The following is a 19,033-nucleotide window of genomic DNA, read 5'->3' on the forward strand; positions in this document are numbered from 1 at the left end:
GAGCTTGTACATGCAAAGCCAGATAGAAACAGGCCAGTCCTACTTAAGATGCTCATGGGGAAGGACGGAGATCTGGAGGCTGGATTACCCATCTCATTTTATTAAGATAGCCCACCTACATATGTCAGGTATGGTATTCTGATCCAAGTGCTGTAAGTTGCTCATGGGCATGACAGTGTGCAAGGATGCTCACACAGTCCATTGGAAAATGTCACTCCCAGGTCAGAAGGAATAAGCAGCTTTAGCTTAATAGAGTTGTGCAGATATGAGCATAGAGGAGTGTGTTTCGTTTCATTGTGAGAGTGGGTCTCAGGTATCCCTGGCTAGCTTCAAACTCACAATTAGGGCAAGGATGCCCTTGAACTCCCCCTCCTCCCACCTCCACTTCCTGAGTTCTGGAATGATTATGGTTTATTAACAAAATTGGTAAACTTAGAATTTTGATGAATACATTAAGTGCTGTGGTTGTTGTATTAGAAAATTTGAGATATTAATATATTAAGTTTTTTTAACACTTTTCTATGCAGTTTTAAATTCCATGTTTTCGAATTGTAAGGGTATGAGAACGCTTATGGTATGAGAATGCTATGTCTGTCACCGTTCAGTGTGCCAACTGTAGTTTTAAAAAGAAAGGGAGAGTCACAGAAGCTGAACACTTGGAACTGACTGGCAGCCAGAAATTGGGTGGGGAGGACTGTGTCCATCATTTTGTGGCTGGAGAGCTGCCTGCCTTAATACCAGCTAGACAGTTGGCTTCCTGCCAGAGACTGTGGGCACCACTGCCAGAAGTGCTGGGTGTCTAACCTGCCCACTGTGGATCAAGTATACAGACCAGTTCCCTATGCTAATGTGCCTCAGCAGGTCATGTGACCTTGAACCAGCTACATTTTCACTTGTATCTATGGTCTGGATAGATTGCCGTGCTATGTCAACTGGAAGAGAAGACTTTCAGGTTAGCTTTGAACTTACTGTGTAGCTGAATTTTGCCTGGAACTTTTTGGTTTTCCTGTCTTCATTTCCTGGGGACTGGGGTTGCAGGTGTGAACCACAATCCCTAGTTTATTCAGCGTTGGGAGGTGAAAGCCAGCACTTTGTGCATAGTAGATAAGCACTCTACCAACTCCTGGAGTTACATCTCCAGTCCATTGTATGTTTTTATTATTATTATTATTATTATTATTATTATTATTATTGTGAATTGTTTTAATTAATAGGTCTATTGGTATATTTTAAAAATATGTCATAGGTTTTAATCCCTGATATCAAACAACAACCAGGTTACCATTGTAAAGAGAAGTATATAATATAATATAAAGGATAAAAGTCGCTGCTGGAAGCTCAGGATAGCTTTATATGTGTGAACAACATATAAATTGAGGATTTGTTATAACCCAGCTTCGCCTGTGGCTCTCTTCTCAGACACTCTACCTGAGTATTTACTGGACTAGGCAGTTCGGAGGGAATTTTAGAGTCAGAGGCTGTTTCAGTATCCTTAGATGATAATTGGGCTTAGAACTTCCTGGTCATTGGGTTAAAAATTGATTTAAAAGTATCTCTATAGAATTATTGCTTCCAACAAAGAAATAAAAGATCCAGCCATCGTTAAAATGAATTATTTTAATGACTTAAATAAATGCACATAAAAATCACAAGCAATTTGGTGAAGTTTGTAGGATTTGCGCCCTGCTGGAGACCGTCATAAATAGTGTCACCTGTCGATCTACAGACTGGCAGGTGCACTCTGAGACATGCATATTGGTTTGGAGACCAAGTCAAAACCAAAGCTAATAATCAGTATCTGCATGATTGGGAAATACATTGAGTTCCGCAGACAAGAATTCAGAACAATTATGACCCTGCTCCAGGTTGTCTATTTTTAAAGATGACATTTGTAAATACTCCAGAGTAGTGGTCATCAACACAAATGCAAAAAGAAATCATTTTATTAAGCTTTTTGGAGACCCCATTTAAATATCAATGTCAAAACTTGGGGTTCCCAGTGGGATTTTGGTCTTCATATCAGAGGATGAGCAGGCAGATTGACCAGCAGCAGCCCAGGCGGGACCTAGCACTGCAGCTCCTCGTCCTTGGTCTGCCGGGAGCCTGCTGAAGCATTCTGTGAGCTGGCGTGTGCTGTGGAGTTCAGGACCTCCTCAAAACTGCCACCACCGTGGTTTGTCCCACCTACTTTCGTCTGAAATGAACAGGTAGATGAAAATCCAGTTAGTTTTTTTCATTATAATTTTTGTAATACTTTTTAAAAATAAAAGTGCCAAAAGTTTAATTTCCTTTGAGTTTAGACATAACCAATTTTCTTCAGAGGCACATGAAGTTAGCCGATGTTAGTTTCCTTTATTTGTCAGAATAGTATTAATCTCGGTTCTGGGATAAGATTTCGAACTTTAATTTCACACAAGTTTGGCATTCTTCTCTTTATCCCTTCTACTTGTAAAATTCCAATCCCTGTATGAATATAATCAGATCTGCAGATGTGCAACATCTGTCCCTATTTATCTAGAGAAATTCATTCAATCAAATTGAAATTGGATCTTAGATTAATTCTTTTACAAATGTATAAACATCCCTATGTGACTTCTACTTAGGTTTCTATTTAAGACATAACTAGAAGCCAATCCTAATTTCTGAAACTGTCTTTCCTTTGTTTGTATGTGTGTATGCATCTTCATGTGGTCGTGAATACAAGTTGTGTGCAGGTGTGCATGTACATATTGTGTGTATGCATGTGGAGGCTACAGGATAACCTCAGGTATTTTGCCTCAGGTACCATGCCCCTACCCCCTAACCCCATCCCTTTTCTTTCTGACAGTCTTTCTTTGGCCTGGAATTCTCCAGAGGCAAGCCTGGCTGTCAAGAAACCCTCAGGGATGTATTCGTCACCACCTTCCCTGAGTAAGAATTATAATTGTACATCACTATGCCCTGAATTATTAACAGGAGTTCTTGAAACTGAAATCTGGTCATGGTACCTGCAAAGTCAAGAAGTACTTTATCTACTGACTTCTCTCTCCAGCCTACCTCTGACCCTACTTTTTTTTTTTTTTTTTTTTTTTTTTTTGAGGGTCTGGGTTTTTGTTGTTGCTTTGTTTTGTCCTAAGCAATACGAATTTCATCAAAATCCTTGAGAATACTATATGCGGTGGTTTGAAAGAAAATGGCTCCAATAGAGCCATAGGGAGTGGCACTATTAGGAGATGTGGCCTTGTTGCAGTAGGTGTGGAGGAAGTATGTCACGGGGGGGGGGGGGCAGTTTATACTCTTACACTCTAGAGTAGAGTAGATAGAGGGCTCTTATACTCTATACTCAGTGTGACGCAGTCTCCTGCTGCCTGTGGATCAAGATGTAGAACTCTCAGCTCCTTCTCTAGCACCATGCCTGCCTGCTGCCATGCTTCTCGCCATGATGGTAACCTATGACTAAACCTCTGAAACTGTAAGCTACCTCCAATTAAATGTTTTCCTTTATAAGAGTTTCCATTTACCACCAATTATGTGGCTTATAAGATCCTTTATAAGAGTTGCCATGGTGTCTCTTAATAGCAATCCTAACTCAGACACTATGTGGTGGGCCTCTTTTTTGTCCTTTTTTAATGACCAAGTAGAAACAGAAGTCAATTTACATTTTAAATTTGTGCTTAAGTATTCTGAATTCATTAAAAAGCTCTTCAGATCAATGTTTTATATTCTAAAATATGTAATGCAAGTCTCAGTACTCACACTGGCCTTTCCTTATGCATCCACAATGTATAAAAACATCAAGGAAAAGGAAAGTAGAGAATAGATAACTCTGCTATTGCTGACTCATTGTCTATGCCAAAGTAATACAGACATGTGCACAGCATGGGAAGGGCTCCATGCTGTCTGCCCTGCCCTTGCAGAGAGATTGCTCAGTGGTTAGGAGCACATTACTCTTGCAAAGGACCCAGGTTTGGATCCCATCACCCACATGGCAGCCTATAACCATCACTAACTTCAGTTTCAAAGAATCTGAAGCACTCTTCTGACCAACAAGGGCACCAGGCATACTTGTTTGACATATATACAGGCAAAACATTCACACATATAGAAGAAAGTAAAATTAAAAGGACATTTATAAAAACTTAACCAGGGCTTAAAAGCAGTTCACTCATTAAAAACACCTCTTAACTCAGCATAAAAATCATTTTGCCTTTTAAATTCGGTTATTAAATTGAATTGACTTTTCTACATTGCTTAGATCATACTTTTTATTTATATATTTATTTTCCCCAGACTATGTACCCCAGACTGGCCTATCACTCTACACAAGCCAAGCTGACCTCAAACTCTTACTTCCTCCTGCCTGAGCTGGTAGTACGGTTTCTTTCCTAAGAGGAATAAGTAGGATTAATTTAATATAACCTACTGTGTTAAAGTACTAGTTGCTTTGGGGTTTTAAAATTTTGAATTCTCACCAGACCTTGAAGCACATGCCTTTAGTCCCAACACTCAGGAGGCAGAGGCAGGTAAATCTCTGTGAATTTGAGACCAGGATGGTTCATATAGTGAATTCTCGGACAGTCAGGGCTGCATAAATAGATGCTGTCTTAACCTCCCACCCCCAATTTAAATTTTCTTCTAGCTTCTGTTTAATAATAGAAATCACATAGTATTATGTCAGATGAATTTTGATGTTTCCCCTTTAGACTTTTCTTGATATCTAGTTTTTTTTTCTTTCTCAAATCAACATAGTAAGATTAAAAAGGTGCTTTTTAAAAACTCACTCTGGCAAACGAGTGGGCTGCAGGTTTCCTAACCAGGTGTTTTTAATGCCTGCACACTACCATGCTCTGGGTGGCAGACTAATTCTTAGTTTGAACAAAGACTCAAACAGTAAACCTCTTTTGTACCCCTCTATGGTATTTTTTACATCTAAGGATTCATCACTTTGTCCCCTGAATTATAATTGCTCTTTGCAGCCAATTTCATTTGAACTGTAGGGTTGGGCTACTACTCTGTCCACATAACTGTCTAGGAGAACACAAGGCATCAACAAGCGTCATGTACTGAGTCTGTCTTCAGTTTTTGAGGGTCTGACTCAGTCCATGGGATGTATTCATTAAGAGTAAGCACACTAAAGCCATGGTCTGCGCCACAGAGAGGAAGGGTGGGCTGGGTGTTGGGGTTTGTGATGAGACAGAACATGGTTGGATACACAAAATATGCTTTCGCAGACACTGGCTCTGCATCTGTCTACTTAGGGTGGAATAGCAAGAATGCTGGCTGGACATACAGGTGACACCAGACAAGGTGTCCTCGAGTAATATACATTGCCAGTATGTTGGCAGCACTAAATTCTTTATGATTATAATGAACTGGAAAGTTCCCCATGGAATATCAAAGTGTTCATTGAACTGGAGAGAGGAGAAAAACTGGCTTGGAATAATGCCCTGTGGAGTGTGCAGGTTGCTTGTATCCTTCACAGTAGGACATTTTATTCTTCCTAGACCATAAGCATGACCTTAATTCTCTGTCAGGAGTTTAAAATCCAAACATAAAGTGGAGTTTGTACCTGGAAATGCAACAGAGACATCCATTCTTCCTTATTAAACTACTCAGTCCCTCCAGAGAAAACAGCCTCAAGGCTCATAAGTAGAGACTGATATGGAAGCTTAAAAGATTTAGAACGAAAAGAAGCTATAGACAGGAAGTAGGCTATAGGAAAGGAGACTTTACGATATCTATTATTTGGTATGAGTAGCGGGAAGTGAATGAGAAGTTTCTGTTGATGAAGTGGGAGGCTTCATGCAACACCTGGTGATGCACTCTCCTCCTCTGCCTGGCTGGGCAGAAAGAGCTGATTCATCTTTGGCTGTGAGAGCGCAGATATGTGGGTGTGAGTATTAGTAAAGCCATGAGCAGTTGCACAGGCACAGACTCTGCTTTCAGGAGGTCTCAGCATAGTACAGCCTTAATAGGTTATGTGCCTGTCTGAAGGAGGAGTGGAGCAGTATGCCTTCTGGCTCCATGAGGAGGAAACAGTAAGAGGCTGAGATTGTGAACTCGGACCCTTTCACTGCATGGGAACCGTGACCTTACCCATTTCCTAAAAGCAAAAGAAAGCAGGTTGTTCTTGATTTCTTCCTTGGCTTCTTTATATCCCCTTCTGCTAGAGGAGATTGAAAACTAGAACTCCTCCTATATCAGAATTCCTCTAACAAGAAAGAGAATCTGTACTTATGAGCTGATGTGAAGCTTAAATGCAAGTGTCGAGAAAGTGACTTGGGATTTGGGGGCCTTTTATTTTGATACAAGATACGTAAGATACGTACACAACACACTGTACTTTTCTTTTTAAAGGCCCTACTTTATGGGACACCGTAATGGCTCCTTCTAATCCTTAACAAAGAGAAAAAGTTGGCAAGTTCTAAACAATGCTGACATGTGAAGAAGCCAATGGAGGCATAACCATCACTGAATGATGAGAGTTTATTCTTCAAAAGCTGGTCAACGACCTAGGAAAGTAGACCTTGTATAAGACCCTGGTTTTAGAAAGAGCCTTCAGATCTAAATCATTGAAAATACCCGGGGCCTGTGGTTAGGAATAATGGACATCCTGTCAGCCATGTAGCAAATGTGAGATTGATGTGGTGAGGGTCTGGAGGCAGCTAAATCATTACCATTTGGATCTATAGATCCCAGTAATAGTAAAATATATGAACGGAGTGCCTACAAGATAGTAATTATATAAGATGTTATTACATATTTATTTAGGTGGCACTTCCAAAAGATTCTTGTAATAACTGATTTTCCTGTTTTACATTTATGCGTTTAAAGTCAAGACTAGTTTTTCTTTTGCCGCCCCACCCTCGTTCTGTAGATTAGCACATGTGCTTGGACAATTTATGAAAGTTTATCACCCAGCATGAAATGGGCATAATTTCAGTTACTACCCAGAGAGCAAATACATTATGGGAAAACAATGCATTTGCTTAATTTTCCCACTGTAATCACCATACTGTGCTGTGGTCAGTATGTAAGCTTAGTAAATAGTCTGGGAGGTTGATGGTATACGGTGGCATTATGACACATGGCAAACTGTTTGACTTATGTCCAAATCAGAAGATCTGTGAGTTATTATAGAAACTTCATTAAGTGATATGAAATTAAGTGGTGACTGAAAACCCAATTCACTTTCATGAGCACTCTATCCCTGAGTGGCTTATAATCAACTCTAAGGATGCAGGAAGACTCGTGGCTGCTGACTTTATCAATAGATCTCTATGGGAGGAAATGGCCTGTCTTTAAGCACATCTACCACCCTAGCCACACAGAAGGGTGATGGCCCTACCTTGCCTGTAGCAATAATGGTGCTAAGACTAGGCTGTCCTGATGAAATGGACCCAATCATACATAAGTCACTGCATCTGTACCTTGAGGCTTGCAACAGTTGTCTCAACCCTCTCCTCAAATGATTTGAAAGTAGAAGAATTCCTAAAATAAGAAAACAGAGGTCAGCTCTTAAGGCTCAGTGCCTTAGCTACCATGTTGTTTGGTTTTCAGCTCTTATTTGTAAATAAATAGCACTTCTGCACCAGAGCTGGCTCTCGGCTTGTGACCTGGACCAACTGTGTCTTAAAGTGTTTATTCCTGCTCATGAAGGTCCAGAAACAGCATAGCATATTTCAAAGTAAAATGGTCAGATACCGGCCTGTGCAATAAATAACATAGCACATGGCAATGATCCAACTGTAATAAGTTCATATATTGGGGGAGGGGAGTAGTGTTAGGAAATTAAGTGGTGAATGAAAACCCAATTCTCTTTCATGAGAACTCCATAGTCCTCCTTAAGTTATTTTCATGGAGTCAATGGGCTGATAGCTAATTTTATATTTGTTAATGTATTGTTTTCTGCCACAACAGTCCTTTTCCTAACTCTTCTCTTTGTTTGTTTTAATGGTCAGTGGAAGAGCTGTTTACATGTCATGCATAAGATTTCCAACTTGGAATGTTAAAGTGTTGTTTGTTTGTTTGTTTGTTTGCTTCTAGTAAATAGGAGACAAGAAGGACAAAAAATAGCTCAAGGAGAAAAAAAAATGTTCCTGGCTTTTCTCTTTCTGTGCCTTAAAAAATAATGATGTTGACTAATTGTAGGAAATAGCATTTCTAAAAGTTGATATTCTTCTTGTTATATGGTGGATGCCCCATCTCCACCACCTCTAAATCATTTCTTTGTTAGCTTCATATATTATTTTCCCATCCTCTTAGGAGATAGAGCCTTCCTACCTGATAGGCATTTTATTTATGACTCAAATATTGTATCACCTGTCTTCCATCTTCTGGGTTTCAGTCATTTGGTGCTTTCTTTGTTGCATTTGCCCACAAAAGTATCTCTACACCACACTGATTACACTGATACTACTAAACCTAATTAAAGAAATAGAAGATAAACTAAAAGATATATCTTAAATGTTGCATATCACATTTCAGTAACAATTGTCATTATAGTCAAGTCAAATATTTCAATTAGACTTTATTATATTTGATAAGCTGCTTGTTCTTGAGTACAGAGGATAATAAAGTAAGAGGAATGACTTAGAGAATCTTGATAAGGGAGTGTGGCTAGGACATTTGGGTTTTGCTTTAAGGTGTGGGATGAGCCATGGCTCTAAGATGGTCAAGAGGCAGTCATCGTACAAAATATATTCTCTGGGTCTTTGGCTTTGTTGAGGATTGTTTCTGCAACTTTGTCAGTCCCCATGGCAAGAAATGTACCCCCATTCCAGCTGCAGGGCATAGCTTTGTACCTTGCTCATGACTCAAATATTAGTCAAGTTCCTATAAATAATTCTTCATAATAACCCTGTTTCATGGTGAAATTATATTTGTATGGCTCAAAATTATATAGTGTGGCACTTCATTTTCTCTTTGGGTTTTATTTGGCTGAGCCTGCCTACATGATATCCATCAGTTATGTGGTCCTACAGTGGGTAGGCAGGTAAGATGGATGTTTTGTGGATCTAAGTTAGATTAGTAAACTTAATTTCCTCTCAAACCTAACTTCAGGAAATTCATGAGATTGCGTTTGCCCTTTAGGCCACAAGATGGATTTCTGATTTGATTCACAGAGTGGGACTTTTGTTTTCTCCAATCCTCCTTCGGACACCCAGATGTAAACTTAGCCTTTCCAAGAGCTACATGCCTTGTGTTGGACTAATCAGCCTGGGTACCTTATGGGAGCTGCTAACAATTTGGTTGAAGATGAATTAAGCAATCTTATTTCTACCAAATATGGAAAACCAAACACAGTGGTTAAATTTCCCAACCAACTAATTGAAAAATATCCCCAGCATAGAAGAGACTTCATCAGACATTAAAGAATAAACATTTCTCTAATTAAATTATACCAGAATGCATGCTAAAGGACAGGGAGAGCTGGTTAAGCAAATTTAATTACCCATGTACAACTATAAACTCTTGGTACTACAAATGACCCTAGGAGAATTTGGTTCCCAGGGTCTCTGAAACTGAATTCCCTCCGCGATGACTCTAAATCATAATGTACACTATGAAGCAAAGGGTGTCCAGATTCCGACTGAAGTGTGGGAAGGTCCTAGAGGCTTGATGTGCTCCTTTATGCCACAATGACAGGAGCCCAGGCTGCTGGAGCATCCCTCAGGGGCAACATGGGAAGAGCAGCAAATCTGGTTCCTGCTTCCTTTTTTTCTATACAGTACAATTGATCAGTGAAATGGTTTTAGCAGGTCTGTAACATTGATTGTTGTCAGAACTGTGCTACAGCCTGCCTTTCTTCATTCCCATGTCTCCAGACTATTACCACGAGGAATTTTGTTTTAATCATAAGCCATGTTTCTCATCAGTAATCTATCCAGGATTGTAGTCGTCTGTCATTGTTAAACTCTTGACAGACAACTGATCTCAAATTTTAATGACATCTTTAACAGGAATGCCACCCTATGAGTCTCCCATTCTCTTTCTCTCTCTCCTTTTTCTCCTGTGTTTGCATTTAATTATGCAAATGTGTTTAGAATGTTCCAGGCCTCTTGTTAGTGCTTATATAGGTAATTATGTTTTGGCCTCATAAATTCATGCAGAGCAGCTCTTAATACTTTATAGCATGTGGTAAGGAAATGGCAGTTGATATAGATGAAGCCCTTGTCTCTGGTCTCAAGAAGAATTGAATTTAAGGCCGAGTGTGTCAGAAACCCAAGTCCAGAGCAAGATAGTCGGAAAGAAACATGAGACATAATAGGTTACTTCAGCTAACTCCTTTCACATAAAGCAATATGGGGAAGGAACCTACAAGTAAAAATAAGTGCTTCAATACATTCTGCATTAAAGTGATGTCAATATTTTGTGCACATTACCTCATGGCAGGCATACTTATGGAATGGCGGATGGAGTACCTTCAGGACAAAGCACATTAAGAAGATAGCATAATTTAGGTTTGTGGAAAAGTCCTGGTTTAACAGTTCTAAAGCAGCAATTTTAAATATCCACAGTATTCCTTGCCCACCCAACCAAGATGGTATTTGTTTTCCCTTGGCATAAGTAGCCACAGTCAGCTTCTGAGGGTATAAGGAAAAATAGGCGAGCAATGGCCAAAGCCTCCCCTCTTTCCTAGGGGCCCTGCAGGAAATCTGAAAGGGTTGGAATCCCTCAGCCTGACCCTGGTCTCCACTTCCTTCTCACACTGGGGAAGAGTGAAGAGCAGCAGCCAGGAAGGACAGCCAGGTGGGTAGATGCTAATGATCCATTGTACAGAAACTGTCCAGAGGGATGCAGATGGCTAAGAAAAGGCATCCTAGGAAGCACATGCTAGGCTAATACAGTTCGCCCCCACAACGAAAACACACACACACACACACACACACCTCTGCTGGAAGGAGAGGACTTCTACATCCATTCTAAACTAACTGTCAGGAACAACTGGTATAAATATAACCACACCTGGGAGTTTCAGGATCTTAACCTTAGAGTAGCTGACTTGTCATCTACCCTCTCATTGTGTGGTATTATCTACTGAGTTTTCTCCAAAACTGGGGTGAAGGCAGTGGGAGGAAGCAAACTGGATTCCGTTGTCCTGGGCTAGGGATTGTTCTCCAGCCACATTTTAAACGGATCCTGCTTTCTCTTCTCCCTAGAACAGTGGTACTCAACTTGTGGGGTTCAACCCCTTGCTAGGGTCGAACAACCCTTTCTCTGGGTTGCCTATGAACATCCAGAAACAGACATTTATATTATGATACAAAACAACAGCAAAATTACAGTTATGAAGTAGCAACAAAAATAATTTTTGGTTTAGGGTCACCACAACATGAGGAAGGTTGAAAACCACTGCCCTAGAAGCTAACAGGTTTTAGATCACGTATCCCAGAAACTATCACCTAAGGTCATTGGGATGGGCAACCTTCTACTGAAATGTCAAAAGTCATTCAGGCAGATTTGTAGTCTTCCAAAGACCATATATAGAAATTGCATTTAAAACACACTGCTTCAGGAAATCAAGTATTACTGATCTGCTCATCTCATTAAATACAATCTAGGGTGAGGGCTGCGGTGGATTGGGGGTGCATTAAATTCATACTGTGATTCCAGAAAAAAAGGGGGAGCTTATGTTGAAGTCCTCAGTGATAGGTTTTCTTCACTGATGAAATCAGCCAATTCAAGCTGAATTTAAAAGTATATAAAAGCAGGTTTTTGGGGGGCAGCCTGTCACTCAGGCTGAAAGCCACTAACTTATTAACATAAGTATTGTCCAGTAAAAATATGGGAATGGAAGTTCAGACATCAGTGTGTCAAATTAAAAAAAATACTCGAAGAACCACTGTTCTCCGGAAATATAGGTGGAAAATGGTTCTCTGTTTCTCAACTCTGTGTTCTGCAAGTTTTATTCAAAACAAAACAAAGAACCTCAATTTCTTCACGTCTTTGTATTCTAAGGACCAAGTCAATGTCAGAAGAAATGGTGCTTACAGAAGAGATCTCAAGCTAAGAGACTGTCCAGAAAATGAAACTGATAGGGAAATTCACAAGTGAGATGAATGTGTGGTTGAATGAACACTAGTGGACGTAGTGCTGCATAACTGGCCTCTTCCTTGTTAACACGCATGCTAGAGAAAATGGTCTTGTTTTTCTGGTTGTGGCACAGAGTGAAGGGAGCTGAGGGCCATGAGTAGAACGGATAGGCAGGGGAGGAGGAGTCACACAGCCTCACAGACTCAACATAGTGTGCTTACCCAAAAGAGTGAGACCTGCAGCCAGGCAGCATGGGAGAAAAGAAAGGGGCAGAGTTAGCAGACTGTGAAGAAATGCCCCCCCTGTGGCTTTCACTCCTTTGTAAGAGGCCAAAAAGAGAGGTTTAAGCAACTCCTTTTGCTGTTCTTTTGAGTACGCAGTTTGCCTTCTGAGGGGAAGGGTCCCAGGACTGAGTAGATATGGAAATCACAGGATGTTTAAGTCCTTGAATAGAGTCCTTCAGTATTTGCACACAGCGTCTATACTTATTACTTGCATTACATGTGATACCTAACACAGGGTAAAAATCATATAGCATTTGCCATGCCTTGTTACTTAAAGAATGTTAGTACAAAACTTTGCACATGTTCAATAAAGATGAATTAAAACCTTTTCAACCTGTGGTTGGTGGAACCCACCAATGTAGAAACAACAGCTAATAGTGCTGACTTTTTAACTTGTCTTAAAGATTTTTCTTTAACACTGTTAAAATTTTCTTCAAGTTGCATTTTGCCACAACAATATATTGATGGCAAGCCTCCATCATATGCTTCCTCTTAACGTTTGGCCCCCACTGGATCATGGTTTGGACAGATTCACTGAGAACTTCTGAGAGGATTCCAATGTTATAAGAACTATCCGAACGGGTGACACTTCCTCAGACTTCACCTCATGGATATCACATGACTTTAACATACACGTGGGCCAAGCACTACTAATGCTGTTCACAGTTGGAGAAAAAGACTGACCATGGTCATGAATTTGGTCCTAGAACACACAAAGGAATTTTATAGTATAATGGATACAAATATAGGGTAACAGCATACTTTAAAGCAACAGAAAGTTTAAAGGAAAGTACATTTTAACATTTCCTTGGATTGTTTTATAAATTGACACATTAGTTTGAACAAAACATAAAGACATTTTTTTTCTCATTTGAGGGTATTAACCTGAAGAAACTTTTAAATGGCATCTACACATTACTTGTTTAGTAAAACTTAAAACTAAAAAGTCTTTCTAAAACTTGATAAAACTAGAAATATATCTCTGACTTTTTCTAACTTTATAAAAATTTTCAGAATTATATTTGAATCTCTAGAAACATATACTACGTGTCCCAGGATTTTTAGTCACTATTCGTTTGAAAGCAATGAGGCTAGAGTCCCAGGGCTCACCAATGCAATTGCTTTACTACTGACATAACTCTAGCACATGAACAGCCACTTCACAATGAAAACTGTGTGTCTTTATGTGAAGTTGTAATTAATGACTAGCGTGGAAGTCCTGGGTCAAGAGTTAGGCACTGTGCTAAAACAAAACACCTTAAAACAGGAGAAAAGGCAGTTGACAACTGGTTATCATATCCTGTTACAATATGAACCAGAGTATACCAACATACTCTCGCAACAGCCTTTGTTTCTCACTATTTAGAGAAAGATGATGATAGATGAATACTGATTTCCTTCATGTTAAGGACCACCTTGAGATGGTCATATAATAAACTAACATTTAAATGCACAGTACATGCCATGCTCTATAATACCCTAATGATGCTGCTACTTGGGTTTCCCTCACTTTGATTTTATTGGATGAAACCCAAGAGCTCCCTCATGTATGTAAAGTAAACTGTCCACTACTGAATTACAGCCTTAGCCCACCCTCCTCTCCTCCTCAGTTCATGAGGGAACACATCCAGGTAGAAGATGGATCAATTACATCTGAAGCAGTCACTTCCCCACGTGCCTGATACAGAGGCAGATTCCTAACCTCCACCCAAGCCCCTCTGAGCCCAATCTTGAAGAAGTGCAATTTGGAAAAACATATTTTTAAAACGCTTGAGAGATGTTTATATGGACTCATGGAGATGGAGGGACACTACTTGGCAGTAATGCTCTAGTGTTCAAGAGAAAGATTTCAAGTGCACATGTAAAGACCAAATTTCATAAACATAGCCAAATATATTTTCTCATATACAATGGGCAGAAGGATCTTTCTTGTATAAGAGATACTTGTTCAAGTAAATAGTTTGAATCCACTGATACAACTTCAAACTTAATAAAATTAGAAATAACTAAGAATACAAAAATCACATGCTGCCTCTGAAGATGTCAATGTCTTTTGATAATGTGGTATTCATAAAAATGAAGACAAAACACTGGAGAGTGTCCACATCCATACCTGTAATTAACTATCCGCATGAATACTTCACTAAAATGGTTCCTGACTATGATGCATAACCCAACCACCTTTGATGTAAAACACTAAATACAAAGACATGAATATTTGTTTCTAGGTATCAAAGCTTCAAAGAAATAATAGTTTAAGAAATTTATGACATAAACTTTTAAGAGGAGAAACGTAAAACTTTCCAACTTAAAAAAAATAATTTGGCCTGGGCACTGGTGGTACATGACTTTAATCCCAGCACTTAGGAGGCAGAGACAGGTGGATCTCTGAGTCTGAGGCCAGTCTGGTCTACAGAATGAGTTCCAGAACATGCAGGGATATACAGAGCAACCTTTTCTCTGGGAAAAAAAAAATTGGTCTAAGAGAAAAATAAAATTGATTTCTAAAGAAGGATCACCTAAGCCACATCAGTCAAATTCCAAACAAGTCAACAGGCATTTAAACAATACAAATAGAACAGTAATAATATTGTGAAACCTTTCCCATACATATAATATAAAAAAGTAAAAATATCCTATACAACAGGCTTCCCTTGTTCTACAGTAAGGATGTTCGGTGTAGTCCTCCTTACTGCTCTGTAAACTGGCAAATGTCCCATGGAGGGTAGTTACTTAAAGTTTTTACTGCTGTTATGACATATATGATGATTCAGTTATTAAGCATGAAGGTGTAAAAATGATTAATATATCTTGGTATTCTGGTAAAGGAAAGAAAGAAAACTACCAGAAGTATAAGACAAATAATACCATTTTATAATATGAAATAAGCCAGATGGTTGAATAAAAAATGTAACCTATAATAATTTACCAGAACATATCCCACGGAATATTTTCCTGTATCATTTAAATTAAGAGATATGATGCTTAATATGTATTGTCAATTTGATTAGATTTAGAATTACTATGGAATGTGTCTGGATTACTGTGTCTCTGGTTGCATCTAGAAGGCTGTTTCTATTCACTAGCCCATGGGCTCCAGGACTAAAAGGAGAGCTTTGGCATTCACAGCTCTCCGCTCCCTGACTACAGTTGCCTTGAGACCAGCTGCCTCAAACCCGTACCGCTGCCGCCATGACTTCCTGATGGGGATAGACTACACCTTCAAACTATGAAACAAAATGAATTCTTCCTGGCTTTATCTTTTCTGTTCACAGTAAAGGGAAAGGTTAATAAAATCAGTCAGGTTCTCTGTGCACTGGGTTGTTTTGAAATCCCTCCTCATTCCCTCTGCCTTTTGCTTTTATTGGTAGAAAGAGTATGGTTGGAGCCAGGCTTCTAAATCAACCTTTAGACAGAAAATATCCCAACACGAAAATGTATTTCTGTCATCAATGTCATTTAACCATTATAGAAAAAATACCCTCCCTACACACAGTGCTTTTTGGCAGCGTTCCCGTGTTTTTCTGCCGAATTACCTCATATCTCCAAACTTCTTGCTGATGGCAGTTCCCACGTTATTGAAAGCTGCTGTTGCCTTCTGCCCTGCGTGGCTCAGGGTTTCGTGCGTTTTCTTGTACCTAGAATGAAAAGAGAATCATGGTAAGAGTCAGAACACAGTCCAAGAGTGGAGTCATGTGAGAATTCTGAGTTCCTGTGAAAAAACTCCAAGATGACAAGAGATTCGTGTGGTGGTTTGAAAGAAAATGGCCCCAGGGGCCTATAAGGATGTGTCACTATGTGGGGGGCAGAGGCAGGCAGAGATGGGATGAAGGGTGTTCAGAAGTCCTATGAGTACTTAAGGTAAATAAACCACACCTTGACCAGCTATCAGGAGGCAAATCAACTTTACTTTGAGTGACTCAAAGCTTTTTAAAGTTTTGAGGGACTGACGGTAGGAACATTGAGGATGGGCAAAGGTCATTGGTTGGGGGCTTAGGGTACCTGAGATGCCTTATTGGCATGGGGAAGCACTTCAGGAATCTTAGGTGCCAGATGAACAGGTTTTGTCAGAAGAAAGGAAATTGATCTAATTGAGGCTATGTGACATTCCTCAGGTAGAGGCATAAGTGTGGGTTTAGAATTCCCCAGGCAAGGTCAGAGAAGGAGAAGCCATGCTAAGGAAGGGAGGCAATCAACCCATGATGGTGGACTTCAACTGTAATTAGAGTTTTACTACCAGGAGGTGTGGCCTTGTTGGAGGAAATGAGTACCTGGGGATGAGCTTTGAAGTCCAAGAAGCTCAAGTTAGGACAACTGCATCTCATTCTTTGCCTGCTGCCTGTGGAACCGGATGTGGAACTCTCAGCTACCTCTCCAGCACCAAGTCTATCTACATGCCACCATGCTTCCCACCTGGATGATAGACTAATGCAAGCCCCAGCTCTATATTTTCCTTTATAAGAGTTGCCATGGGCATGGTGTCTCTTCCTAGCAATAAAACCCCAAGTCAGTGTTATAACCTCAATTTCTTCAAAACACAGAATTGTTCTTCGAATGTACTTTCATACTCCTCCCAGGTGTAGTGGATTGGAGTGAGTTTACTCCAGCTGTTGTTATTAATGTTTCTCTGTGGAAAAACATGTTTTTGCCATGTACAGCTTGTCCTTGTGACTAGTACACTTTACTCAACTTACTCTACTTAACCCTCAGAGTATAAGTTATCTGATGCTGAGTAAAGCTGTCTCATGCTCTGATTGCATGAGACTTTAGTCTACCTCACTTTTAGCTTCTCCACTTTCCCAGGTGCAAGCCACCAACTAGAGCTGTAAATGATAAGCAATGAAACAGAATTGAAAGGCAAGGTTGAAATTGAAAAAGGGGTTGGAGAGATGGCTCAGATTGTTAAGAACACTGACTGCTCTTCCAGGGGTCCTGAGTTCAATTCCCAGCAACTACATGGTGGCTTATAGCCATCTGTAATGGGGTCTAATGCCCTCTTCCAGTGTATCTGAAGGCAGTAACAGTGTAGTCGCATACATAAAATAAATAAATCTTAAGGAAAAAAAGGACAAGACGAATTATGGGGATGTGGGAAGTGAAAGGAGACCCCTACTTCATCCTAGAGTTCGGCTGAAGTCTCTTGCCAGCTTGGAGCCAAAAGTTCTTTCACAATTAACAAAATTCACTGTGAAGGTTGCTATGTGGAGACAACACTCCTTTTAGATACTTATATTTCAAGGAAAAACATTAAAATAGCAACAAGCCACACTTAAGACCTTGGAGTTTAACCTTACTTCTTTCCTGGCTGTGAACCTGTAAATTTCAAAAGTATTTCACGAGTAAGTCATTGACTTGGAGTTTATGTCTCTGAAGAACAGATTGTGTGTATGGTGAGCCCTGGCTGGTAACAGGTCACACAGCTAAGGAGTAGTCAGAAGATGGAAGAAAGGGACGTCCAGAAAAATCTAACTTTATTTATTTAATTTCTGAAAAGGTCTGAAGATAGCATATTCAAAGTCTAATTTTACTTTCTACATTTTACACATATAACTTTTTAAAAATTGTAGTAAAGCTATGACCAATTGAAACCAAACATAAACCTGGCAGTTTATACTTGAGATAAAATATTAAAATACAAGTTGCTGCTAATAAGGCAGTTAGCATAGTATTGACTATAAAAGATTAGTAATAAGAATGTTAAGCATTGTCACATGATTTTAGAGCTCTCCAATCACCAAATGGCATGAGCTGAAATTCTTTAGAACAAACTAACCACTCAAAAGGATCCAGAAGTAGTATACTGAACACTAATGGACTGGACTCAGCAGTGTTGAAATGTAACACCGTTGGCCTTAAAAATAAAGAGTCTGGGGCTGTAGATAGCTCAGTGGGTAAAAGCATGCACTGCTCTTGTGGAGGACCACGTCAGGTAGCACCCACATCAGGCTGCTCACCACCGCCTAGAAGTTCTCCAGTTCTATGCACACACACACTTGAAAATACTTTAAAAAGAAAATTATGAAAATAAAGACATTCTATGTACCAACAAATCAAAAAATCTGAAATTCCTACCCCATTAGATTTCTAGGATGCTGATAGACTTTTCATAATGTAGTAATTGGGTCATGAAACCATATCTACAAAAAGTAGATTAAAAGACAGAATGGGGGCACCGTGGAGGAAAGAAAAGCACAATATGTATATGAGACATATCCATGCACTAGAGACTAGGATTTAGAGTTAGCTTTATTGGAGAACTCTGTACTAATACTGATAACACAATTCTGGGAAAAAAATCGAGAAGCAATTTTTTTCTGTGCAAAATCTCTCATGCACAGTGGTGGGGAAATGAAACAATCCATTAGAGGATAGGCCAGCATCACTTTTGACCTTTGTTCCTCTGCCTCCAATCCAGCAAGGAACCCTTGTGTCTTATTTCAATTTTCACAGCAGAACTAGAACCTGCCAATTCTCTCACCACCTCCACTCTCTACCGGGCACCAGCACATACCTGGGCTCTTGTAGCAACAATGTCCTAACTTGTCTTCCCATTTCTACCTTTCTCTCCCTACAGAGTCTCTTCCACACACCAGCCAGAAAGAGCCATTAAAACATCAAGCCAAGTCTCAATTTTCTTGACACCGTTCACTAGCTTTTCATTTCATGTATAGAGAAGTCCAAAGCCCATACTCCCAGCCCCTCTGGTCTTTCAGCCTAACCCACTCACTCGGCCT

At 39.7% G+C, this 19,033-nt stretch overlaps 1 protein-coding gene across 7 annotated transcripts in view; it reads right to left on the reverse strand.

Moving 5' to 3' along the window:
• Window positions 1–1,597: 1,597 nt before the first annotated feature.
• Window positions 1,598–19,033, reverse strand: part of Tpd52l1 (tumor protein D52-like 1) — a 113,615-nt gene continuing 96,179 nt past the window's right edge. The window contains exons 4-8 of one of the 7 annotated variants that reach the window (NM_001359364.1): window positions 15,836–15,937; window positions 12,237–12,251; window positions 10,365–10,403; window positions 7,410–7,470; window positions 1,598–2,194 (exon numbers count right to left, since the gene is read on the reverse strand). In NM_001359364.1, the coding sequence (NP_001346293.1) occupies window positions 2,066–2,194; window positions 7,410–7,470; window positions 10,365–10,403; window positions 12,237–12,251; window positions 15,836–15,937 (346 nt within the window). In that variant the 3' untranslated portion in view covers window positions 1,598–2,065. The remainder of the gene's footprint in view (window positions 2,195–7,409; window positions 7,471–10,364; window positions 10,404–12,236; window positions 12,252–15,835; window positions 15,938–19,033) is intronic. The other 6 variants (NM_009413.2, NM_001359365.1, XM_030245062.1 and 3 more) reach the window with 6 other exon arrangements.

Source organism: Mus musculus, chromosome 10 (genome assembly GCF_000001635.26).
Source record: "Mus musculus strain C57BL/6J chromosome 10, GRCm38.p6 C57BL/6J".
Lineage (NCBI taxonomy): Eukaryota > Metazoa > Chordata > Mammalia > Rodentia > Muridae > Mus > Mus musculus.